Source organism: Temnothorax nylanderi, unplaced genomic scaffold (assembly GCF_030848795.1).
Source record: "Temnothorax nylanderi isolate EJ_2023f unplaced genomic scaffold, tnyl_v1.0 TNYL_tig0034_pilon, whole genome shotgun sequence".
Lineage (NCBI taxonomy): Eukaryota > Metazoa > Arthropoda > Insecta > Hymenoptera > Formicidae > Temnothorax > Temnothorax nylanderi.
In genome coordinates this window covers 120,427-147,037 of record NW_027249096.1, presented here as the reverse complement: position 1 = coordinate 147,037, position 26,611 = coordinate 120,427, and the positions used below count along the sequence as shown (strand labels likewise).

Genomic DNA, 26,611 nt, shown 5'->3' with positions numbered 1-26,611 from the left:
ATTTGCATCCCGCTCATGCAATACATGTTCTATTAATTTTTATTATAAATGCGTTTGATGTTCATTAAATTACTAGAATACATAAATGAGGATACATGCTCTTACATAGGAAGTTTTCATCTGTCAGCTACAACTATTGCTGCCGCTATTGCTGCACCTAAATTAGACAAGTTAATAATAAATAACGAGACATGCTAAATTTCTGGAAAATTTTAGGGAAACGTATGGAAAAGCCAGCAGGCAGGTAATTACAAGGCAGGCCGACCAGGTAGGCAAACAAGCAAAGCAAGCAAGGCAGGCAGGCAGGCAGGCAGGCAGGCAGGCAGGCAGGCAGGTAGGTTTTCTCCTCTGCGACCTGCGATGCGGGAAGGACAGAAAGCGCGGTAGTTTGATAGGGAGGATGGAAAACACGCGCAGGCGTCTCCGCTGCCCTCCATCGTGGCGCCTCCACCCTCCGCGCATCCCCCTTATGCCGTCGGACTCACCCTCGCTCGGGTGCCTTCCTCGTCGCTCTCCTCTCCTCACCGCCGCCTCGGAGCGTTGCTCGTTGCGCCTCGGTCAATCCGCGAGCAGTATGGCGCTACGCGCTCTGGCACGGCAACGTACGTAGCCGTTACGTCGTTCGCTATGTATCCGTGTACCCGTCGACGATCTGCCGCATCCCTGACAGAGTGAATCCGCGCGCGAATTACGGTTGTCAGTCTCGCGCGATTGGGGCGTACTTTTGGCATCCCAAGGGAGCGAGATCGTGGAGTAGAAAATAAGAAACGACAGAGGGCCACGTAGCGAAAACGACTTTGCAAAGCCACGGTGAAGAGAAAATGTTCTAAAAATGCGATTTTGGGGGAGCGAGTTTTAAAAGGCGACGCGAGTTGATATGCAACCGCGTGCACCGCGTCCGGCCCGACGGCGGCCGTAGACGACGCCGGATAAACGTGAGCCCAGTGAGCGCGTTGCGGTGACGAGAGAGGCTTCCCTCCACAACGTGCGATAAACGATAACTGGCGATCGAGGATGACGGGCCCCGCGACGCTCGGCATTGACATCGGTACCAGCGACGCCAACGCGGCAACGAACGTGAAGACAACGACGAAGGCGGTGTTAGTCGCGAATTTTCGGATCGGTTTCACGTGTTCGCGTACCGCTTAGAACACCGACGATATGACATTAGGGCTGCGAACAGACTTATAAAAGAACGTCACGTTTATATGCAAAATTTGCTGGCAAGTGCTGTGAGAGGGTACACGGACACGGAGGTTCAGGCAGCACCAGCTGATCGCCGATAAACGCAACGAGACGCGCGGCATGTCCCTGATTAATTAATACCGCGTGTTCACGTCTCACGTTGACAATTTGTGGGTGATCCATCCCTTGGACTACAATAGAGCGACGAATTTGCAAGATGGCATGTCCATTCTCACGCTTCAAACGAACCCACAGGGATGATAGTCGCGGGGAAGGGTACCATCCCAGAATCGTCCAGAACCGGCAAACGTCGGTTCAGATAACGTCGTCGCTTTTAGGAGAAGATGGTGACGACCTTGAGGACACACAGACACTTAACTTGAAGCACCTAAGAGCCGCGGTGACCCTCCTGACTAACCCTTCGGTATTAAATAAACGACAACATTATTCCTTCAGCTTTCGCTATACCGTCGCATTACACAGTCCTCACCTCTGATCTCTCGTCGCAGCGTTGCTTTCACCACTGTTCAGCATGTACCTCTTTAATATCTTGTTGACGTCGTAGCAAAACTTATACAAATAGATGTTGCATGCATCGTCCCCCAAGCTTTTAGATGAAAGCGGAAAGACCTAGAGAGAGACCGCGTAAGAAATAGTTTTAACGCGCAACGGATCAGCTGGCTCTTATACGGCTTTTCTCTCGATGAGTTCAAAGTCGGATTAGTGCAGACGGTGACACGCAATTGGTTCAAGCTCGTCCGAGGTTTTATTCCACTTTGCCGTCTGTGTACACTCCTCCCTGTTTGCGAATTTCCTCCTTCACCGTTCTCCCGCCTTTAAAGCATGGTATAACCGCGGATTTGGATTGTGACCGAGTTCCGTTTTCAAAGACGGCACAACCGATCGTGATAAACGAGACGCCGAATTGAGGTCGTTTTGATGTGCAGTACCAGAGCGTCGGATAGTCGAATTTATATTTATCACATCGACCCAAATGTCGGCGCGGATAAATTGAGACGACATTTGCCTTAATTTAACTGGCTGCGCCCTAAAGAACACGAGATAAATTATTATGAGAGTCAACAACGTTTTACGAGTACTTTGATCCTCCACCCTTCCTAATAGACCAACAAAATTACTTTCGCTGCCCTATTACGGGGCATGTACACTGATAATAATGTGCATTTTTGTTAATAATTATTTACAATACTGCACGAACTCTTAGAATACTCTCACATCCTCTTCTTCTTGTAAAGAAACCGCTATCAAACTTTCCATACGATAAACGCGCGCGCGGTTACGGAGAATCACTATGGGAATCGGGACAGTTTTTCATTGAGAACTAGGTCAGAAATATGTAATAAATCCCAACGAAAAGTTTCCTGCCGCTGCCGTTAGAGAGAAAGCAGGAGTTTCCAAGTTCCTCCTCCGCGCGGAAGCAAACCGCGTTAGCGACTCACGCGAACGGCCAATGTTTTCAAACCTTGTCTTGCAGAGGTATAGAGCTTCTTACTAAAGCCTTTTGCATTAAACTTGGCACGAAAGTCTTGTCTCTTCCGCTAATGTGTACTTCTTTCATAATGCTTTCATAATGCTCTCCTCGCAGCTTTAGAACTTACGTAATAAATTATACACAGTAAGCAACTTGAAGGAGATATGAAACATATTATTGATGTTTATCACTGATGTAGCCGCAGTAATTTCGTTAATCCATTCGTGATAAACATGAATAATAGCTTCTTAACACGAAACACAAATCGATGTTACTTCGTAAATAATCTCTTTACGAAAAGATAAGATTAGTTTCCGATACATTTTAAAGAGTATACGCCTCGCTGGGTTAGGTCGTACTGGTTTCATCGTCGAGATAATATCAGCCCCGATTATTGAAATGCGGCAATTCGACGAATTTTCCATCGCTATCCAATCACGTTGGATCGATTCCCATCGCATGATCGTACCTGTAGTTGGCAAATGTCATTGGTATTTCAGGGAGTTAATGGCGTTTGATGGTAGATTAAGGAAGACGAGAACGTGGCACTTAGGATGATAACGGCGTGTGCAAATCCAAGAGGTGTTAAGCCATATACACAGGTCACTATCAGCATTCGATATACAACGAGTGAAGTGGAAATGAATAGTTCCTCGCAAGAATAGGCACGGAAACGGAACGTGACGCGAAGTTCATATTAACGGATAAAATTGAACGCGTTCGAAACGATACTTGTTGACTACGTTGTATTATGTTATAATTTTATGCGATAGAAACCGTCTCCTTTCGTTAAAAACAGATTTTTCGTTTTGCCCAAAATTCTACTATTAAACAGACGCAAAATAATCAATTATTATAATGACTAAAAATAATTATAATAATTTTGAACACAAAAACGACATTTAAAGGTACCAATTTGACAAATAGATATAGAGTTTTCGACAAATTGGACAAATATATCAAAGTATATAAAAATTCAATACATCGTAATTCGAAAAATCATGTATACAATAAAATGCACAGATTGCGAAGCGTCATATGTAGACTAAACTAAGCGCCAATTAACAACAAAAATGACTGAACATAAAAATATATTCTCAAAGATTAAATACTTTCCATCTCTCAATATTTCATCACAGTCATCACAGTCACCACATTTTGAAATTAAACTACATGACGTCGATTGACAAAATGTAGAAATTTAAAATCAGGAGCGATCTTATCACAAACGTAAACTTCAGTTTAATTCGTTAAAGTTAAAGGTCAAAACCGGCGTTGAAAATCGCAATCAAGTATAAGTATAATTATTTGTACCATAAAATTTGATTAATTGCATAAACAGTCGCGCCCTAGATTCCTACTGGCCATCGATTTGTAACTGCGACATAATAATTAATTACTTTACTCACCTAAATAGATAAAGTCAAGAGAGCTAAAATAAACGCAATAAACGTCTTGTGTGGAAATGTCTTTTTGTCTTCTTCCTTTCTTCGATTGATAGCTAATAAATATAATTGGAGATTTTTTGCGGGATCTAGAATAAATGGAAACTCTGCGGTTAACGGCTCATATTGGATTAAAGCCGCTCTGGATAAATATTACTGAGACGGAGATTCGAAGGAACAAATCAGGGGTTTCATTATATCGGTTGAACTTTCGTGAAAGTTCAAGCGAGACAATGGACTGCGAAGCGTGAGTTCCGTTTAATTCACGTGATGGTATATATAACGTCTCTAATATTCTAATTGACAAGTGCAACGGAAAATTTCCAATGAGACTGAAACTTTCGTCTTCAATGCAGCGAACGGCGGCACGTCTCTCCGCGTGTCCGTGGAAATTCTAGTCGTTCTATTAAATACCTCGCTTTGAATTCGACGTAACAGCGTAAACTGGAAGTCCATTAAATATATGGCTATTTGAAAATTATAACCGCAATTTTAGAATCCGATTGCCAATTCGCAGTAATGCAGTTACGGCCAGAGTTTCAATTTCAACGCTTGCGATATTCTACCGGTGCCATGAAAATCAATAAACCATACAGAATTCTAAATGAGACTGTTGAAACTTTAACACTAATACAAAATATATATGGGTAGCGCGGCCAGGTGTACGTTTGCACCTTAACCTATAACGTTAAAAATGTTATAATTTCGTTAACTCGAGGGAAAGTCTTCGAGAATCTAACGTTCTTTGTTCGCGCCCGTAAGTACTATAAGTCTTTGGAATTGTACGTTCCTCGGATTTTTTTTTCAAAAAAAACTCGACGAGTCACGTACTTCGAGATGACGTAGAAACGAGTATTCGGCGCGCAGCTTCAAGCTAAAAGGGTCAAGAGCAATTAGTCTGGAAGGATGGAGAACACGAGATTGCTTTGCAACGTGTATACATAGCCGAATATTCCTTCGTTCGTCGCAAACAGTGCTTGATGTGGCAAACAGTTTCCCCAAAGCGGATGAATAAATGACCGCGAAGGGCGAATGTTACGAATCGCTAATGTGCCGTGGAGAACACGGCACTCTAAAGCAGGTAAACGCTGTAGATCCGAAGTAAGGGTTAGGTGCTATTAACCCAGCAAAACGCAGCCTGGCAGTGCGCGACGTCTTTCTATCAGCTTCCGTTTTAATCTTTCCAAATGAAAAGAGAGATCTCGCCAAGGACGCCCCAAGATATTTCTGGTATAATGGATGTCATCGCGCACTTTTCTTTATTGAAGAACCGATATTTTATGATAGCTTCTCACCAGCTCGACATGACGCGAGCATTAAAAAATAAAATCCATATATACCCTATATATGAACCATTATATATCGATACCAGGAGAATTAACACAGCGTAAAAAAGTAGATCGGATATATCGGATGGATATATATCTACTGTGTACGTGTGTACGTATGTGCACGCGTATATATGTATGTGGATATAGAGAGAAAAGGTGCTGTAAAATCGGAATTGGATTTTACGAGCACAATACTTGCGCGCAACGCAGCGTAGCGGTGGAGAAGGCGGATTGCAAATTTCAAATGCAATTAATCTAACGAGCGCGGTATCAAGGTATTGTTTCTGCAGGTGGCTTTCGACCATCACGCTCTGCCAATTATTATTATTATTTTTTCAACGTCGTAGAAGAGCGCAAGACGAACGCAAATGCGGTGCCGTCCAACGAAGAGAAGTCGACGAGGAGAGAAAAGTTACGAAGTAGTTACGCCGGAGAAGTACGGTGCAACCACTATTTCTCACTTGTCAGAGCAATTGAAATTTTTACAGTGGAATGTCGAGAAATTCCTTTGTGCGCTCTAAAGGAGCTGCTCGTAAACGAGCATTAAGTAGATTATCCCGCCTAATCCCGGAGCGAGCGGCGGTATTAAACGAGCCATTTCTAACGGCGGCTTCTTAAACGCTGGCTGGGCTCTGTGTCGTGAGAAACGCCCGTTCGCAGCCCGCGAGAAACTTCAGTAGCACGTAACTTACTTATCGTGCTTGACCCAATAATGGTGTACCTCGATCGTCCGTTCGGTGTTTAGAAGCACTATGATGTATCATGCGGCTTGCGTTAATCGAGAGATCGGGAGTTGATACCGGGGCGTGGATTTAACGGGCGTTTTATCTCACGCGGGAAATTTACTAAAATAATAACGTAATATCGGCGATTCGGACATTAATTACGATTTAATAAACGTCGTATCGGAGGAAATGACGGGCGAAATAGATATATTCAGATTTGATGTCCCGCGTTTTATTAAATTTCACCCGGATGCCAGATGCGCGGAATATTTTTAACACAATATTTCTGCGTCGAATCATATCGCTCGTAGCCGATGCGTGATATTAATATTTCAAGCTTTCTCCCCTCCCCTCCCCCCGCCCTCTTCCCCCGCGAATAGCCACCGCGTATCCGACGACCGACGCAAATATTGCGTATAAATTCACGGGGCCATAAATGCAGTCGCGCTACGATAACCGACGCGCGTGCTACATCATGACACTTCGGAACTTTAAGCACAGTCTCGAAAGTCCATACGCGTACTATACCTGTCGCATGCACCGAGCTGAAATTTACGTGCACGGTAGAGGAGGATCGAGATAAAGCGCTGGGAAAATTTTAATTACACGTGCAAGCTTGAGGCATTAGTCGGAATTATCGGATATTACTTAAATGAAGATTAACGTACAATTTTTCAATCAGTGGCTTAAGCTTCGATCGGAAGATTACTCTGGGATGGTACAGGGATAATCACATTGCAAAGCGGTATTATTATTATTAGTTACAGAACGCAACGCGATCCGATTATGAAGAATTATACTGTCTATTTGGTAGTACAATTGGTAGTATATTAAATGTACATATTTTTGTATGATTTTCCCATCGCGAATAAATCGAATAGCTCGTGGCAACAACGTTTCGCATCTGTAGCTTACCAGAACTTAATCGTGCGTTCGTTGCAATGCAAAATACCGCTCTTCAGGGGCGATCGATACATCCGTCGTTTCTAACGGCACTTCCAACATCGTCGGGTAATCGTAAGGGTCGTAAATGTAGTTCCGTCGTATACCACGCCACCGTCTGCCACGCTATCGCAATGTTATGGAAATACGCGCGATCGATTTGATAGATTTGCATAACACGCGTGTTACCCTCCGTACGTTTTTACGACGGGCCACCCCGTGATAGATGATCCGACGTTGCACGACGCTCCTCGTATGCGGACGAATGATTTTCTCTGAGAAGCGCAGTTCTTCGAGGGACTAGCTGGGGATGCTTTCGGGGCCATTACGGCGAGAAATATGCCAGATCGATAAATGGTCGCAGATACTCTTCCGTATATCTCTTTCTCTCTTGAATAGTTTCGAATGGATATAAGCGGAAACGTGAGGTCGAATAAAATTTCCGGTGGCGCCTTGAAAATTATGTTACAGAAAGATGTTCTCGTGGGAAATTTAATAAGAATTTTTTTTACCCTCATAAACATCTCTCTTAAGCCGAATTAAGGCTTAACTGAATCTCTACTTTTTTCTAGTCCCGTACCTAATGCCCAATCTAAAATAAATATGTTTGTATTTTCTCCGCTAAAAGGCGCGAACGTAAACATTATTGTACGCGAGATTGATGGATTTGAGTTAATTTATATGCTGGATTCATATTTACCTTTATCGGAACATAAATACTGAAACTACGCCAGAGAGAGATTCAACTTTTATCAAATCGACGTTGCAATATGTGTGTGTCTCATCCTGAAAATCCCAACGGGCAAACAGTCATATCTATTGCATCGTTTTTATAGAATTTGCTGCAGTTCTATTTGTAAGCGCTTGATGGAACGGAAAGTAGTTCATAGAACACTTAATGTTGGTACATACATTATTATATTATACATTGTTGGAAAATTTTTGTAGTTTTGTTAAAAAAGGTCCTTGTTAAAATTTTTGTGTAAAATAATCAACACATACATGTGTAGATTTAACATATGCCTGCTATGTTAATTGAACTTAACAAATTTAAAATGTAAAATTATTAAAACAATTTAAAAAATATGTTAAAGTAAAACAATTTGAACGTATTTATTAAATGTGTTAAAATTTACAGAAAAAGAATGTTGATTTTACTCTATATAACAGAAGTGGGAATAAAAATTTACAGAAAAAGAATGTTGATTTTATCTTACAATCTTAACTTTAACATAAAAGTTATGTTAATTGTACACGTAATTAACCTCAAATTACAATCAGAATTACATTTCCTTTTTATTGAAATATTTTAACATAATATCGGTGTTTCCATTTAACACATCCATATTATGTTAAATTAACACAAAAATTTGAGTGGACCGTTTGCGACATGTGATTTATGTTATATTTAACACAAATTTTCCAACAGTGTAGATACGGTATTAATATATCGTATGTATATAACAATGCTAACACGTACAAATGATTAGACATTTCGGAAGAATAGGATCTCTCTTTTTGCAAACAAAACACTCCATTCAAAGACTGCTATTCATCGCTACAATACAGCTCCTTTATGTCTGGTATCTTTTGTGTTTATCTTATTGTGATTATTCTTACACAGAAAGTGTTTCATTAAACTCAGAAGTTCATATAAATTGTCTCTATTTCAATTCGACATACACATACACATACGAAAGTAGTCAGCTATTACGGTTTCATGACTCTGGAGAATTGCATATGATATCTCGCTTGACATGAAGAAAACACGCGCCAAGAAGCAACAGAGATATACCGTAATCTTGTAACATCTCTCAAAGTTGGCCAGAAGTCAGAGATAAACCAGCAATATAATGCTCGGCAAGTTTGGCATCGCATCTCCCGCAAATGTAAAGATGCGGTACCTCGTAAAAAACATTAATAAAGAATCGTAATTTTGTTTACTGCCCTATATCTAGAGATATATCCTTTTAACGCAATAGTGCAGAATTTTTTCGAACATTGCGGAAAATAAAATTTTGTTTATTATTTCACAAATGTGTCTTTACCATTGTCTGCGGTATCTCTTTCGTCTCTCGAGTGTGCTAGTTCAGCAGTATATTCAAGAATTCCTTTCTTGATGAAAATTGCCGCTAAAAGTACGCGCGTCGGTCGAGTTTAAAAATGCGAGCGCGCGCGCGCGCGCTTCGCAAGACGCAATCATTTCCACAAAACGGAAAGACATTCGGTGTATCTTACTTAACCACGTGGCACTCGTTCTTACCAAGCTGTCGACTATTCATTATAAGAAACGTTAGGTACATTCTACGTTAGGGACGTACACGAGATTAATCTTTTTTCTCGTCATTCTATTTTCTCGAGTACAGAGTCCCTTTGCGCTTTGTAGTACAAACTCAAAGTCTTTATGAGAAGCTAAGGTTACTTACAACGAGGGACTATCTTTTGTAAAAAGAAATGTTTAATGATACAACAAATGTAACAAAGTATCCCTCTACAATGTTTAGTTCGAGAACGGAAAAGAGAAAGAGGAATATTATACTTATATAACGAGATATGACTATGTTAACATTTCTTTAAACAATTAGGGATGTTGTTACGACCGGTGGACGTTAAGATGTAACATAAAGATCGCATGTATTTCCGTATAATAATAATAATAATAATATAAATGAGTTTGATTATAGCGAAAGGGTACAACTGGGTTACTCGAGCAATCTGCAGTAGCACGAACATCCAGTGCGCCGCCAAAAGTAATTAAACTATGCTATTCAACAGACGGTACCTATTACATGGTTTAACATTTCGCAGATTACAGTCGGACACAATATGGTGAATTGTTCCATCCGGTTGGTATACTCTACTTTAATCCGTGCAATCCCGCCGCGTAAATACACAAGGACGAATGGAAATTGCAAAAACGCGTTGCATTTGCATCATGAATTCCAGGGGAGGACGCTCGTGACTAATCATTGTTACCGTGAATGACACATCGGTAGAAACAAGCTTTATGGCGACAGGCGACCGGTTCGACACACGGGGCTCCATTTCACTCGATAAATTGGACGGACGCGACAGAAACTTCGTTACTTAGTTAAATTGACGGAAATCAAGTTTTCCTCCTACTTGCGAAATTGCGTCGATACGCATCGTGACGAAGGCGCAGCCGTGTATGCCTGCATCAGTAAGTGCAGGCACCACGGATCGACATCAGCGTGATTGCAAGAAGTTGTAGAGTTTTGCAAGAAGTTGCTTAATGCGTAGTATTCGTACAACTTCTGAACGCGAAAAAAAAATTTAGCATGGAAATTATGTATACAGAAGTTTTATTGGAGATTCGCGAAGTATGCGTGTGTATTGGTTGCGACGAAACATATGTGTGTGACATTGTAATTTATACGCCCTGTCAAAAGTGAAGAGATGCGTGAAACGTAATTTTATACCTTTACGAAACGATGAATATGACGATTTATAACATATTTCCCGCGGCGAAAACATTAGGCAAATATTTATGAGAAATAAATTGCATATTAACTCGAGCACAAGCTTTATATTGTTTCGTCGCGCGGGTACGTACACTTTTACGTATATCTCCGTTGCTGCGTCAGTAATTTGCTTCCCATCATTTATTTCCTTTCTCTTACAGGCGACGAAGCTTTATGAATATTCCTGCCGTGCGAAAGTGCCCGATAAAATAGTAATATTGGCTGTAGCGATAGCGGGGCAGACGTCGCGCGCGAATCTCTCGTTGCGACAGCCATCGCGTTGTGAAGTATTTGAAATGCAAAAATAAAAAGGGATCTCTACGTATTAAATCACTTAAAGTATCTCTCGCGGCGCACTTACTTTGATTTCCCGAAGTCGGCGTGAAATAATAGATGGCCGACGCCCCAGGCTATAAAAATATTAGCTGACGACATCTCGCAATTAATAGCGCAGCTTTCTTATCTAAGCCCTATACTATATGCTATTACAAGACAGTTATTTAGAGATGTCATTACTAAAACTGTTTATTTTTTTACTTCTCTTCTTTTTCCGATAATATTGTAATAAAATGTAAAATAATCATGTATCGCAATAAAATCTTTTTTACGCGAGAACATAGATGCATAAAATGTTAATCGTTCTCAGTTGCCGCAATAGTAAAAATATGAGTCTCAAATAGAAAATATCGAAAATTATTCACAGTCATTTTTAACAAAAACTGACGTACGAGTAATACTTCCTGCGACTGCATAAACTGACAAACATGTCATTTCGCATGTCTGTTTCGACTGTCCTCCCACAAGTAGTTTGAATGACCTTCCACTGCCATTCTAGAGCGACCTTCTATCGATTTTGGCTCCAATCGGTATGACTATCTAGGCGTTGCGTTGGTTGAACAACATTATGCATTGCCAAATTTCTATCATATTTTTTTCTTTCGTCTTATGTAAAAAATATATATGTGAAATGTTTTTATAGTTCCCGTACTTTTAGATGAAAAAACATCTTTGAAAGCGCTATTTTATACTCCTTAATATAAATAAGTTAATCAATTCATAATTGAATTAAAATATTCATTGTATATTCTTTCGCTTTGCCCTTTGACATATTAATCGTACAGGGTAAGTCATTAAATTTTATATTTTCCATTAAGAGCGCAACTGTCTCTGGAAAGTTAGAAAGTAATTTAACTACTTATACGCGAGGTACTAATTAAACCGCTTTTCCCATTTTCCTTCTTTTTGTGTATATAATTTCATTATAGCAGTTCGTTTGTATTATATTATCAGACGAGTTGAAAATTAAGATGCGGTGAATTTAACGCGGCTGTGAAACAATGCACCTGGAATCGACGCCGTCACAATACATAGCTCGCTGTATGTTAGCATCTAAAACATAATTATCCTAATCTCCTGTTCTTTGTGAGCGAGTATATTTAATTCGCATTATTATGATTCCCACGTACGCACATGACAAGAAATGTTAATACGCAAAGAAGATTAGCTTGTTATCCTGATTTTCCGCAGGATCATCCCTGATCTAATTCCCAACATAGACCATAATCAATTATTAATGAACGCTGGTACATAATTCATGTTTCGCTAAACTAACTAACATTCAGGATTTAATTAATTATATGCTCTAATAGATTATATTAAAACTTTTGACGTTATGATAATCTTGGATTATAAGTAATTTGCATCAATAATGTCGCTCCATCTAATTTGAAATTTTTATATTGTTGCGCATATTTTAGAAATTTTGTTTTGCGAATTGTTAAATATATCGGTACATATCTAGCAAAATTGTGGAATGTAATTGATTATACTCGCGCGAGTTATTGATGATTACTTTAGATGTTGTTTCTCGTGATGTGCCAATACAAATGGATATCATCTGTCAATGTTAGTGGATAATGTCATTTGTCGGATATTATTTTGACAAATTGTTATGTATCCAGTGAATTCCGTTGAAATGGAATATCAAAATCAAAGAGACTTTCTTTTCCTCTTCTGCTAACATCAAGTTTCGTAGTATCATTTATACAGAGAGATATACGTGAATTTCTCTCAGTTTTCTTGAGACGCAAGAAGTTTCAGCAATTAATCAATCTATTGATATTTTCTCCAAGTTTTATTATGCCAGCTAAAGATATAATTCGTTTAACAATAATTATAATAATAAAAAGCACACAGCTCAAAGAGAATAATTCATCGTATCTCACTTTTTTTATAATTTATTATGCGTTATGTTACATAATAAAGTATCGGATTATGTAGTATTAAAGCTTCTCGTACATAGTATTCAACATTACTTTGCGCATTTGTTAAGTGTTGAAACAGCCTTGTGGAAAAGCCATGGTATTATAATTTCCCTATTTCGCATAGGCGAATTTCCCAGGGGTAATAGTTAGGATATGTACATATAGTTAGCCACTATTAATTGCCATTTAACGTGATATTAATCGCAACTTAGTGTGAATCCGTGCGAGAGCTAAGTTAGAGAATAACTCTGCTCCTAACAACGTTATGCAATGAAGGTCACGTGGCTGAAGTAATGTCCCATATGAGTGCCCCCAAGCGCGCTATTCTCTTGAGAAGAATTGCCCATATGAGCGTTCCAAATGGTGCCATAATTCTCGTTGTAAAATGCAGGTCGTAATTTACGACGAAAATCTAGGCACCGCATAATAACTATCGGATTATTACTGCACGATTGCCGAATTACACGCACACGTCGTTAAATCGGACTTCGTATAATTTAGTCTGACCACATTGATACACGACCTGCGTGCATGAAAATATCAATCTTTCAAATGCGTTGAAAAAAAAAAAAATTACGTACAGCCTCCACCGACAATGTTATTCGATAAAAGTTCGGTATTAATACACAGCACTGAATTATGTATGTGCACGAGTGAACTTTTTGCGGCATGCGTTAAATGTTTTTAAATTGTAATATGTTGTATGTAGTTTTATGATTGACTTTATAACATTTAAGAGAACTTAATATTGGCTTTTATCACATCTTTTTAAACAAAATTTTGTATATTATTTTCACAATTTGTGGAGTGTTACTGTTTGTTAACGATCTACGTTATAAATATTTCAATCATTTCAGATTTTTCATTAATTTTTGTTAATTTAATTGAATAACGCAAAATGGCTGTGGAATGAAAAATAATTTATTAGAATTAATATAACAATTGACTTTGTTCTTCCATAATTATTTTTGAAATCCTAATTTTCATTGTAGAATGAAGTGGTGGTTGTGGCGCTAGAAGCTCTATTAAATAAACATGAAGTACCTCTTCCAACGTCGACAACATCGTCTTTGTAAGTATATTCATTAAAAATGTTCTCTATTATATGTGTTATGCAGATACCTTTCTGCGGAAAAAAATAAAAGAAATTGAGTGAAACGTTGTCATAAAACAATTTTTAATATTGTAAATAAACTTTTTAATTGTTAGTCATTTAATTTATTAAACTCACAAACTTTTTAGATGTAACTAATGAATACAGCTATGCTTTAACGTTTTATTTTTTAAAAAGTATAAATATGATACAATACCTTTTGAGAGACATTATATTTTATACGAGATTATTAAAGAAATCCATACTAACAATAAGTATATTAAGAAAATCTGTATGCCATGTAACCATAACGTAATTCAATTTAATATAGTAAAATTTGTAAAATGTACTCATATTAATGTAAATTTTTATAAAAATTCTACATTTGTAAAGAATATATAAATCAAATTTCAATTACTAACAACCCACAAAGTAACAGTCTCGCAAGTTCTCACTTAAATTTTATGATTAAATATATATACGATTTTTAATAATAAAATATATATTGTTTTATTTTTCAGAGAAAAACTTCTCAATAATGTTGAAGAGGAGGAAAACTATAATTTACTGGAAGACATTTACGAGACACTAAATTACGATTGTGGTAAGATAATATAATTTTTATAATTAAATAATAATTAAATAAGAAAATTAGATATCTGTTTCAAACTCGTTATACAAACAGAGAAGATTATTTGACCTTATAATGTTGAGTAAATTTTAAAATCAAACTGCATTGATTCGTTTTCACGATTCGGTAAACTGTTATTTACCAGTTACTTCGTAACAGAACGTTACGAAGTTTGAAGAACAAACAACTTGCTGCCGTAAGGCATCGTTCGCACTCATTATTGAAACAATTTGTCCATTCGTGTTTGCTCGCGCTCGCTTGTGCTTAGTTTAGATCTGACTTTAAACGTTGAGACGATTATCATAAATCTATCGCAACCAAATTATGAAAACTTATCACGTCGACACGTTGTTTGCTTGAGAAAAAGCTCGGGACGCTAGTTCCAAGAATATGCAAATTTGTCAGAATCGGAAGGAATTCGAATTGAAAGAAATTAAAAGAATTGGAAGACACGACACATAATCTCTTACGTGGTCAGGATGTTTTTATGTAATATTTAAGTGCACAAATTAGTTTCATTATATAATTTATAATAAGATGAGACTGCAGAACGCGATTATTCTTATTCTATGGTTGACAGAATAACTGTTATAGAAGAGAAGGATATGAAATTTTATAAAGTTTCCTTTAGTCCCGAATATTAGCCGATTTTTAATCGTTTTATTCAAACAAGTGGAGGCTAATTTGGAATTATTCTCTGTCAGCGCCAAACATTACTTATTATGCGATTTTATGTTACATTTTTTGCATTTTTCGCAATTATATCTTAAGTACCATTGTCTGCTTCGGTTTTGCGCAGCTGATAACGCGAGAATCCGTTAATACAGGCTTGACCGAGTTTTTAATTGAATGAATACAGAAAAACTAGCGCGAAAAATCCGATCGATATTTACCGCGTCTCAAATGAAATCCAGAGTAACCAAGACATTAACAATGCGATCCATTAATTAAGCAATTGGTAAAGTATATTTTTTTCTCGATCTGCGCTTTTATTTCTGTCGAAAGAATTAATGGATTCTCTCCAATAGGAGAGAAACAAATTCGGGAGTTACGAGAATTAACAAAGTTACCTACAAATTTAATGCAAAAAAATTGCAAAAGTGAAATAATAAAATACTAAAAAAAGATGTAGTCATTTTTCATGCACACTTGCAATGGAAGTTAAAATGAGGACCGTGAACGTTGCTGTCGTTACAAATAAAGCTCGGGGCGAGGCAGTCGTTCTTCTTCACATTCAAATTATTCCAGCTTTACTAAATGTGTTCGTCCCCGGACCCTTGGTTACGCGTTCTACTTTCCCTAGCAACTGCATATAGCGACGTGCAATCTGGCGTCGTATGATAATATTTTAATTTTGTCCTGCGTTTTAACTCCGTCTGTCGCATGCATTTTTGATTTCAGCTTGAAATGCAACCGCGAGGATAATTTGTGTAAAGAAAACTAATGCTAATATTATTTTTGAAAAGTAACGCTGATGTCAATCTCTTTTGAATTGTACAGACATTAAATGTACACACTTTTAAATATATACAGTCGCGCGGGAGAATAAATAAAGAAAAATAATTGTCTAAATTACGCTTGTTGGCACAAATAATGTGTTATGTTATAACGAGCAAAAATTTTACGATATCTTTCTTTTCTATTCGTTTTGAAATAGCTTGATCGCACTTCATAAACTTGTGTGCATCAGAGTTCCGATATATATTTGCTATCAGAGATTAGAAACTATTAAGTGCTCTGATATACCTTTATCGATATTTCAATCACACGATTCGATGCGATTTTAACAAGGACGCGCTGTTGCAAGGCAGATAGACTACACAAATAGGCTATGTGTGTGCAGGTTTCCTGGCGTTAATGAAGGAACCTCCGGATAGGTAATACGTACTCCGAAAGATTAATGAACTAGATGAGCCTGGTCTCGGAAAATCATGCCCGCGATGCTATACCGATCCGCCACCGTTACACGGCGAGTCCTATCCTATGCACGCTCAAGCAGCACCTTATTGATTCAACCTAACACGCAACGACAAAGCGAAATGCTTTTTCCCTACCCGCCAAGATAGGAGAAATGTGTCAGTTTGCCCCGAATTTGTTTTGTCTCTTCAGGGTCCCGTAAGGATAATCTTATATTATAAATGGACCACCCGTAGGCTGGCAGCCGAGACTACCGAGTTTTCCGAGAAGTGGAACGAGAGACGCATGGAGCGCGACTGAATATTTCATCGATTATATATAGAAAAGCCGTGGCAAGAAGAAACGAAAAATTATTCCGCCTTACAACTCGCCCCTGAATTTCCGTATTATAAAAGCTCGTTCCATTGAGTACTATTGTTAGTACCGACTTCGAACAATGGCATTATGTACCTCAATGTTATTGTATATTGTATTACAATGCAATCGTACGGGTCTCACATTTCTATTCTGCGATTAAATTAACTTCATCCCTTTCATCTTTACAAGTTGCATTAAAGATTTTATGATCTTACACGCTATATAGTTTATGTTTTTATTTTGCTAATGACGTAGTATGTATACAGATTATAATTGGAAATCTTCGTATCATTAATTATTCCTAGATAGTACATCCTCCTGCACTTCTAATAAATTACAAACACGCTCATTAACGATAATTAATTTCGTGTAATATGCACGTGCAAGTATCAGAAGTGCACGGTGTCTTTGGAAACTTTGGAAACTTTGCAAACTTGTTGAGTTTCTTTGCGATCAATCTATATTGAAACGGCGACGAGCGCGTAGCCCACGCGGAAACCGGTATATTTCAGAATGCTAATTGAAATAAGCAAGCCCATACTCTTTGGGAAGAAGTAAGGTTGTTAAAGTCTCTTCAGAAAGTTGTTACAGCTGTCACTTGGAACACTCGTCTGTTGCTGGCAATCATAACCAGCGGTATAACAGACTTTTCAAGTGTTTTCGCGGATTTTACGTACATAGAATTTTACTTTAGTATAAATGTATTCAAGATAAAAGAAATATGTACGCCGCGTTATGCAAAATATATAAAAATGTATAAGCATATTATAGAAATTTTAATTGAAAGGTTAATACCCTCTTTAAATATTATACCCACGCTTCATGTACAGTTGTTTTCTGTTCTTAATGCATTAATGAATTAACATTTCATGTGTACTATGCTAAATATGCTCTTTTCATTCGCAACATATGTAGAAGCGCAGGATTTCAGCTACTCGGAATTATCATTTGAGAAGTTTCGAATTAATAATTTTATTGTATCCGAAAGAGTCAACACTATATGGCCGCGTACATTTTAAATTCAATAATGGGCAGACATAGAGCTCGATTATTCAGGAGACTCAAGGATAATGCTGTTTGACAGCGGCGTTGTTGTCAGATGATTTTCCACGATCCTTCATATTCGAGCGCATATTAACCCAATTTACGTTCGGCCGTAGTCGAGTACTGTAGTTACAGTGGAGTACGCTTCAGAAACGTCCCATTAATCATCACGGACAATCGATGCGCGCATGTAATGTATTCGGATCTGACTTCCTCATCGGAACTTATGAATGGGGTCCCCAGTCCCCAGTCCCAGTCGCGTCCGTTTGCCGAAGACAACGGTCGTCGTTCGAGTAATGCGCCCTTTGTGACTAATAGTCTGGTACGTGGATGGAACGCATCGCGGACGGAATTTAGCGCCCGTAACTTAGAAATACGGTGTGCCCTAACGCAATAAACCCGACGCGCGATGTTATGTAACCGCATTAGAGAGAATGCTTGCACTATGCTGCGAGCACACCGTGAGAGCGATTATATGAAAACGCCTGTTTACCCGCCATAAAACATGTAGCGCGCCGTGATGGTTTCCCGTTAAATATATCGCCAACTTATCTCCTACGTCAAGACGCTCCTTTGACGACGGTAGCAGCATATACGTATTCTCGGTCGAAGTGATCTCCGTATCCAAGCATGTAATCCTGAAAAAAAGGACAAGGGTAGCGCGTAGCGCGGTACTTTCAAGTTCAAACAAAATCGCCCTGCGGTCTCTCTGTTTTTTTTTTCCTAGCCGTACACCGTAAAGGCGTGCACCGTGAAGAAATTGCCATCCTGGTGGAATCTCTTTCCCCCCGCGTTAACAATTACGCCGACCCTTGAATATCGAAGTTCACTGATAAAAGCGCAGGGCCGCGCGTATATTTTAATGCAATTAATGCGATTCGGTAAATTGCACATGTGAGCATAAATAAGAATAGCTTTGGAAACGTTTGACATGGCGCGTGATTAATAAACGAGATTGCGATAATGAATTAACAATTTCCTCTATTTACCTCGCAATATTTGCGCCACTAGAAAATCATCGAACCATTAAATTCTCCCCGTGCCTGCAGTCTATTAGCGGCGATGAGCGATGCGCGTATATAAACCGCGCGCTTATCGCCCGTTGACAAATACCACAAATACGCACGGTCGTTTATCAAGCAAGCGGAAAACATGTATTTTTGTTCATAAGGACTCGTAGCGAGACAAATCGTCGGCATAAGCCACACATTATTTCCATCCGTCGTGACCCAGAACCCCTTTTCGTCCTTACGCCTCGCGCCTCTGCAGCGCGATCACTTCGCATTTCGTATACACGACAGGAAGTGGTTGTTGCTGTGGTTACCAGAGCATAGAAGATACTTCCCGTACCAACGTAATGCAATCTCGAGAGAAACTCTAAGACCTCGCTGTCACCAAAGATATACAGGACATTAGGCCATTTGCAAGATTGACTTACGAAGAGCCTATACGGCCCTACTGTACGCCCGACAGCTCGCGATGTCAAACAGTAAAATCGTTTACCGTCTGAGAATTTACGATATTACGAAAATATATATAAAAGAAAGCATCCGACACATTCATACGGGAACAACGCAGACAGACCGTCGGCGTCGCTCCTATTTCGCTCGCGTATCACCGTGACCCAGAAAGTTCTAGCCGAAAATTTCTTTGTCCGCGCTTCCGGGTTAATCGCAGCGTAAATATACACATAAATCACAGATAACATTTCCATTTCCAGACAACATATTATCCTATATCGTTGATCGCGAACAAACATTTGCAATATTTCATCGCGTGATTTATCATATATTTATCGGGCTAACGGCACACGCGATTACCGTAAAGCTTTGCGAACATTATTAGGTCGATGCTTGTTCGCCAAAAGCCCGTCGATTAAAAAAAAAAAATGTCAATGAATACCACGTAAACTTAATCGATTCGCTCCATCGATTCTGGGGTCGCATATAATATGACGGAATATCATGGGAGCGGCATGCGATATAATCCGAAATAATTAACCGGGAGTATCACGTACCATCGCACGACCATACAACCGCTATTATGATTATTGCGTGTTTTCGTACCGACATTTGATGTGAAATAATACGAGATCGTTAAAGCAGCCCTTGCTCACCGCATCTATTTCCGGATTTGCAAGGGACCCGAACATGCCAGGCTTAACTGAGTTGAAACGCAGCATATATTATCGATCCCGCGAGATTCACTTGCAATTCTCCAATGCGCCGATTTGCAGTATTCGACATTCATGTTGAGCATTCATGGATATTTTCCATAAAAGTTTAAAAGGGATAAATCCTTTGTAAAACGAAAGAAAAACTTTTAAAAAGATACCCGTTACTGCGTCCTTAAGATAAACGTAAGGCATTTTTTAACAATTAGAGTATCTGCAATAAATCTATTTTTCGTGTGTAAGGTTTTTGCGTTATATACTTTAAGACGACGTACTGTATATTGTTCACGAAACTCACTTCTCTGAGTATCGCAAAGAGAGAAATAAACGGTTCCAAAGTGACTCGACGAAATTCCCTCGAGGCGAATTCATGTTTGCGGAACTTTTGCAGACGTCGACGTGAACGCGTTTTTCGATCATCTCGGACAGGAGTTGATCACATGGGCTTGCGTGGGTCTCTTAGAACGGGCCTTCCGTTGCCTTGGGAACGATCTGACCGCTTTCCTGACCACACTCGACGGCGTAAACGACGTTGTCCAGCATCAGTCGGGATCGGATACCGAGGCGGAGTTTGTGTGTATCGCCACACCGGAAGCGCTGGAGCTACACTTCACCACCGACCACCCTTCTATCGCCTATCTTCTGGTGGGCAGTCTGAAAGGCATAGCCAGGCAGTTCTATAAGGACAAAGCCGATGTGTATATACTGCCGGATCCCTACAACACAAAATTTTTTAGGTAAATCTTTTTACGAGGCTTTTTGCCCCCACTTTATCGCGGCCGACAAGCTCGATTTTTTTTTCTCGTATGTCATGTCGTTTTTATCGAGGATACCGGCCCCAAGTCTCATGCAGAGATTTTTAATTTCCGTTCCTTTTCAGCCCGATTTTGAAAGCGGTAGGCATAAAGAACGCTATCGGAGCGTAAAAAGCGAAGAAAATTTTCTAGGCTATCTCAGCGTTTAGTGAAGAATACAAAAATTGTTATCAAACATCACGCGCGAATGAGTTTTCCGCGGCAACGAATACAGAGGTCCGTGTTACTTTACTTTCAAGCGACACAATTCTGATTCAACGACTACTCGTGAAACGATAAAAAGAGAACAAGAAGGAGAGAGGGGGAGAGAGCAGCAAACGAAAAATATGAAATCAAAACGATACAAGCTCTGGAAATACGATTTGGAGAAATACGGCGGAAATTGGTGACGCAACATCACCTGTGCAACACGATTATGGCCTTTTCAATATTCCCCGAAATTTTTCAATTCAATTGCGATTAGATCCCTGTATAAACGAATGTAAATGGTGACTGCAGAGATAGATAAACGAAATTTCAGGATTGTCGATATGATCAACACGAATACGCTGTGACATAAACTCCAATATAAGCGTCATTTTCCGAATGACTTTTGCGACATGGCAAATAATATTCCTTGTGCAAATAATTTATATGCATTTATTTATATATCATCCATTATTTATGCAAATAATTCATGTGTTTATGTAGAGTTTCCATTTCGTTTCAATCACGCGACGCGACGTATGTATTTACACCGGTCACATATTAAAAATGTGGTAGCCCGAAAAAAAAAGAAAGAAAATGCAGATTTATTATATCGACTGTTATTATATCGCTCGTACGCTTTTGCATAACGTATTTAATGTTTGTTCACAAAATCGCGTGTATCGAAATAATGTCACGTGAGTAGAATGTAATTCGTGCAGATATAGGCAAAGGCGCAGAGCACGTGAGAGTACAAACCTTTCGTTGGAACAAATATTGATTCTCCTCAGTGGCAAATATTTGATGATAGGTGCGGTACTACCGAGTCTCACGTTAATTCTGAAAGGATGAGATCGACGCGCGAACATGTAAATGACGTGCAAAACATTGTCACCGCACCATCGCTTACATTTCCGAGTTTAATTAAACGTTTCATCGGTTTGGTTACATTTATCCGCGCGATGTGGTATCGCGAAGAACGGCCAGTAATTACCCCTGGTTATATCATCGTAAGAAATGTTGACTCTCCTACCAATCACATCCGCATGTAAAAATGTAGGAGTTAAGTATAAGCTCAATTCCGATATTTATACGCGGAATACTCCGCAATATCGCTGAAACAGCGTTTCTAACGCGTATATTGCTTCGTGATGTGTACGGAAAAAGGCGCGACCGACGTGCTCCCTTATTGAATATTTCTTCTACGTGGCAGAAAGGACAGCACCTGCAACCCGCTTCCTTGAATATTACAGATACCGGATTACTCCGGAGCGTTATAGCGAACAGCTGGGCGTAGACGACGATTGCGACGTGGTGTCACCCACTTTCCGTCCACTCTCAACTGAAGCAACGGACCTTCGTATGGGGGTAGCGTGCTTTTGCAAGGCGTTCCCGTGGCACTTCGTCGTCGACCGTCAGCTGGAGCTCGTTCAACTCGGCGTTGGTTTCATGAAAATTTTCGGACACCACTTGAACCGACTCGGCAGGGAGATATCGACATATTTCGCCTTCACACGACCTCACGGCGTCACTCTGACCTTTCACGAGATCTTAAAGCGCGCGAATACACCGTTTATCCTGACCCTCCAGAGACCGCACGACGTCGATAAATATCCCGCGGAGGTATGCTCATAACATGATTGCTAACGATGATTAACTTACTACCCGCGAACTCGGAGTGCTGCGTAAAACACAAACATGCAAATAAAAGCAGACTAGACGAGGCAATCATTTGATTTCATGACTCTTGCCGCGCGAAGTGGATTACTAATATTGTTCGAACACACGCACGTGGTACGGTAAATTTATAAGAAAAACTCTCTACTTTATTACAGGGCCTGGAAATGAAGGGTCAGATGGTACACTGTCCAGAATCAGACTCGATTTTATTCGTAAGCTCACCGTTCTTGAACGGTCTCGAGGGCTTAACGGGTCGAGGACTCTTCATTTCTGATATCCCTCTTCACGACGCTACAAGGGACGTTATACTCGTTGGCGAGCAAGCCAGGGCACAAGTGAGTAAATTCATGGCTGGTTTTATGTGGCCACACGAGTCGAGCATCCGTGTTATTTAAAATATTAAAAATTTGAGTCAATTATATTTTGTGTCATCAATGGTTGTAAGATAGAATAATATACAGCGATTGCATTGCATTTAATATGATTAAAACAACGAATTGACGTTTTGTATTATCGTATCCTGATATCCGTACGAAATACAATGACGTAATCTTCTTTCAGGATGGCTTAAGGAGACGGATGGATAAATTGAAGAGTTCTATTGAAGAAGCTAACCTCGCGGTCAATGCGGAAAGAGAAAAGAATGTCAGCCTTCTACATCTTATATTTCCGGTGGATATTGCGAAACGTCTGTGGCTGGGTAAATTACAACAATCTATGTTCGATCACAAGATATAGCTAAGCAATACTTTTGTATCTTTTTTAAGATTCTCTCTTTACTTTTCAAGTGAAATCTAATGTAATAACGTATGAAAATGGAAAGAATGAATATAAAGAGTTAACTGTATAAAGTACAGCTATTATATATTAACTATTAAATTAAAACTAAATCAATATAAACTATAATCGCAAATATAATTATAATTTTATTCGATCGTTTGAATATACTATGGCTTGAAAATACTATTATATTTTATGAGAAATTCTCGATTAAACATTTATATCTAAATTTATATCTATCGTTTATTTAGGAGAGACAATCGAAGCAAAAACGTATCCAGATGTCACGATGCTGTTTAGCGACATAGTCGGATTTACATCTATCTGCGCTACAACAACCCCGATGATGGTCATTAACATGCTTCAAAATCTGTACGAGCAATTTGACCTTTACTGTGGTCAGTTGGATGTGTATAAGGTATGTTATAAGTCGGGAATAATAATTGCATAAGGACTATATAGACTGGTATATACTTTATATAATTACTAATTTATTAAATTATATTAATCAAGTGAAGCTATCCATTCTTCACTTTCTGAAGTTTTTAATTGATAAAAATTAAAAGATATATTACGTTTAAATGTTCTTTGACGTATTGGAAAAATAACTATTAATTTATCATACAAAAGTTTTCTAAATGATATATACTTTTATGTTAATCGCTTCGAAATATCAATAGTTATAAATTACAGTTTCTCTCGCTACTCCCGCTAGGTTGCTAAAATGTATAATGCTGCCATCTGTGAGACATCGCAAGAACTGAGTTTAACTTACAATTTCTTATCATTATCGGCATTTTCGTTTTTTAACAATAGCAAATAATACAGTGCCGATAGAGTAAAGAACATGTTGTTTTACGAGCATCAACTTAATTTATCGAGGAATTCTAATTACGTCAAACATGGTCTATAAAAGCAGTTATTATATGCGAACATGAATGGAGGCTGCATTGATTTTACTTTTCTTCTTGTGTGAACACAGGTAGAGACAATCGGCGATGCCTACTGCGTTGCATGCGGCCTTCATCGAAATACCAATACACATGCACAACAAATTGCTTGGATGGGCCTAAAGATGATACAAACGTGCTCTCATCACTTGACTCACGAAGGCAAGCCAATAAAGGTACATCGATGATTACGTACGATTACAGATAAGATCGTGGTTACATGCAATGCAATTTTCTTTCAGCACAATATCGATAGTTAAATATTTGCAGTTTTATTGTAATTTTATGCACTTTGGTATATTACAATGTTTCTACTTCCATTACTCTAGGCGAGAAAAACACATTACGAGATAGAGTACAAACATAAACAGTGGCATGGAAATATTGTTTTTAAATGCTATTCATGGCATTGCGTTTCGTGTTTGAATGTAAAATATTTAAAAAAATGTAAAATTTTGTAAATATGGTATTTTATTCATCCACATTGGTATTTTATATGTGATACTAGAAATATTACAAATACGTTCTCTGCGACATTCGTCAAATTTTTTTCCAAATATAATTTTTATTTGTATAAATAAATCTTCTTTCTCTTTTATATTTAAAAATGATAATCAGTACAATATCTCTCAACTTTCAATTCTCAAATCCTTATAACTCTCTGCCTTTCTCGGAAAATGCCATATTTCTCTCAAAGTTTTTCAATTAAGAGCTATTTCTGATTATTACATATCCATTCGAGCAGACAATCCGTTGTTTATTATTCTCGCCTTGAATGCTATTAAAACTTTTTCCATTTAAAGTATTTCTTAACTACGACAACAAGCGGCCGGTTTGAAAATACGAGAAAACGCAAACCATCCACGGTTGCATTAACATTTAAAACAAGTTACGTTTCTTCTTCTTGTTGATATTTTCTTGCGATTGTCACATCTAACTTTTTTTTATGTTCGCCAATATACGGCGTGCAGAACGGTTATCGAAGAACTCACTAGATTGTCCTGGTTACTGTTCTATCAGATGCGCATCGGCATTCACACCGGAATGGTGTTGGCAGGCGTCGTGGGCAAGAAGATGCCAAGATACTGTCTCTTTGGACATAACGTCACGTTGGCGAATAGATTTGAATCTACGAGCGAGCCACTTCGTGTCAACGTCAGTCCAACTACGTACCTGTACGTTTTTTTTTTTTACAAGATATATCTTCTTGTATATACGCTTACGCGCGTATCGTTCACGGTGCTGCAAATGTGCTTACAGGTGCTTAATACAATCGGGATTCATATTGGAACCGCGGACCAAGGACAATTTACCCAAGGGAATGCCAGCAAGCGAATCGGGCACGTGTTACTTTCTGAATGGGTATCAGCATAGCGACGTCGGCGCGAGCGAACCTCTCGACGTGCATATTCAAGCTGCAATTACGGAGCTCGGAATCAGTAGCAATATGTAGATACCTTCCGATACGGGGACGCTTACCGTTGATCAGTGTGTTACTTTAACGATATTACCGTCGATAATAGCGATGGCAGACCCGACACTATCAGACCGATCGATGTATATGAGCTCTCAAAGCTGGCACTAAAGGCACATTAAAAGCATGGCGCTAATTGTGTACGAACATATTGAAAGAGAATCCTGTGCGGATACTATTTATACGCAGAGTCTTAGATTGTAATCATTATATACCTACTAAATATAAGAAGCAAGTAAAACTCTATCATGGAATCTATGCTCGTGTGTTATTTAAGGAATCCTGTCCCAAATATATCCGTATATCGAATTCTTTGATCTCTATTTTAAATTATTACGAATGTGCATTCATTTTTATACATAACGTAATTATAAAGAAAAATACAGATGTTTACCGACAGATTCTACAAGGCAATTCTGCCTTATGCGCATTCGACTCAAATCAATAACAGACTGCCAATATCTTCTGCATTATAGAAACTATGTTCAAGCTGTTTCTTCACAAAACAGAGATTTCATTTCTCTTTTCGCACAGCTGTTACATTTATTAGGTTTCGCTTTTTGTTTCAATAAGTATTTATTTTCCAATAAGAACTTGAATCAAATTAGCACTTTATAGTGATTTATTTTTATACACACATAAATA

General features: G+C 38.7%; 1 protein-coding gene across 1 annotated transcript; it reads left to right on the top strand.

Moving 5' to 3' along the window:
* Window positions 1-571: 571 nt before the first annotated feature.
* Window positions 572-26,224, top strand: Gycalpha99b (guanylate cyclase 1 soluble subunit alpha 2). The gene is made up of 11 exons (XM_071703141.1): window positions 572-1,609; window positions 13,859-13,938; window positions 14,481-14,563; window positions 20,473-20,818; window positions 22,336-22,705; window positions 22,918-23,097; window positions 23,324-23,462; window positions 23,794-23,960; window positions 24,525-24,668; window positions 25,513-25,667; window positions 25,753-26,224. The coding sequence occupies exons 1-11, from the start codon at window positions 1,403-1,405 to the stop codon at window positions 25,943-25,945; spliced, it is 2,064 nt and encodes a 687-aa protein (XP_071559242.1). The 5' UTR covers window positions 572-1,402; the 3' UTR covers window positions 25,946-26,224.
* The last annotated feature ends 387 nt before the right edge of the window (window positions 26,225-26,611 follow it).

What these genes read in the sequence shown, in the direction of transcription:
- Gycalpha99b (XM_071703141.1), top strand. Translation starts at nt 1,403, where the DNA reads ATGGCATGTCCATTCTCACGCTTCAAACGAACCCACAGGGATGATAGT. An exon ending in ACGTCGACAACATCGTCTTT is followed by an intron (nt 13,939 to 14,480) that starts GTAAGTATATTC and finishes TTTATTTTTCAG; the next exon opens with AGAAAAACTTCTCAATAATG. An exon ending in GACACTAAATTACGATTGTG is followed by an intron (nt 14,564 to 20,472) that starts GTAAGATAATAT and finishes GAACTTTTGCAG; the next exon opens with ACGTCGACGTGAACGCGTTT.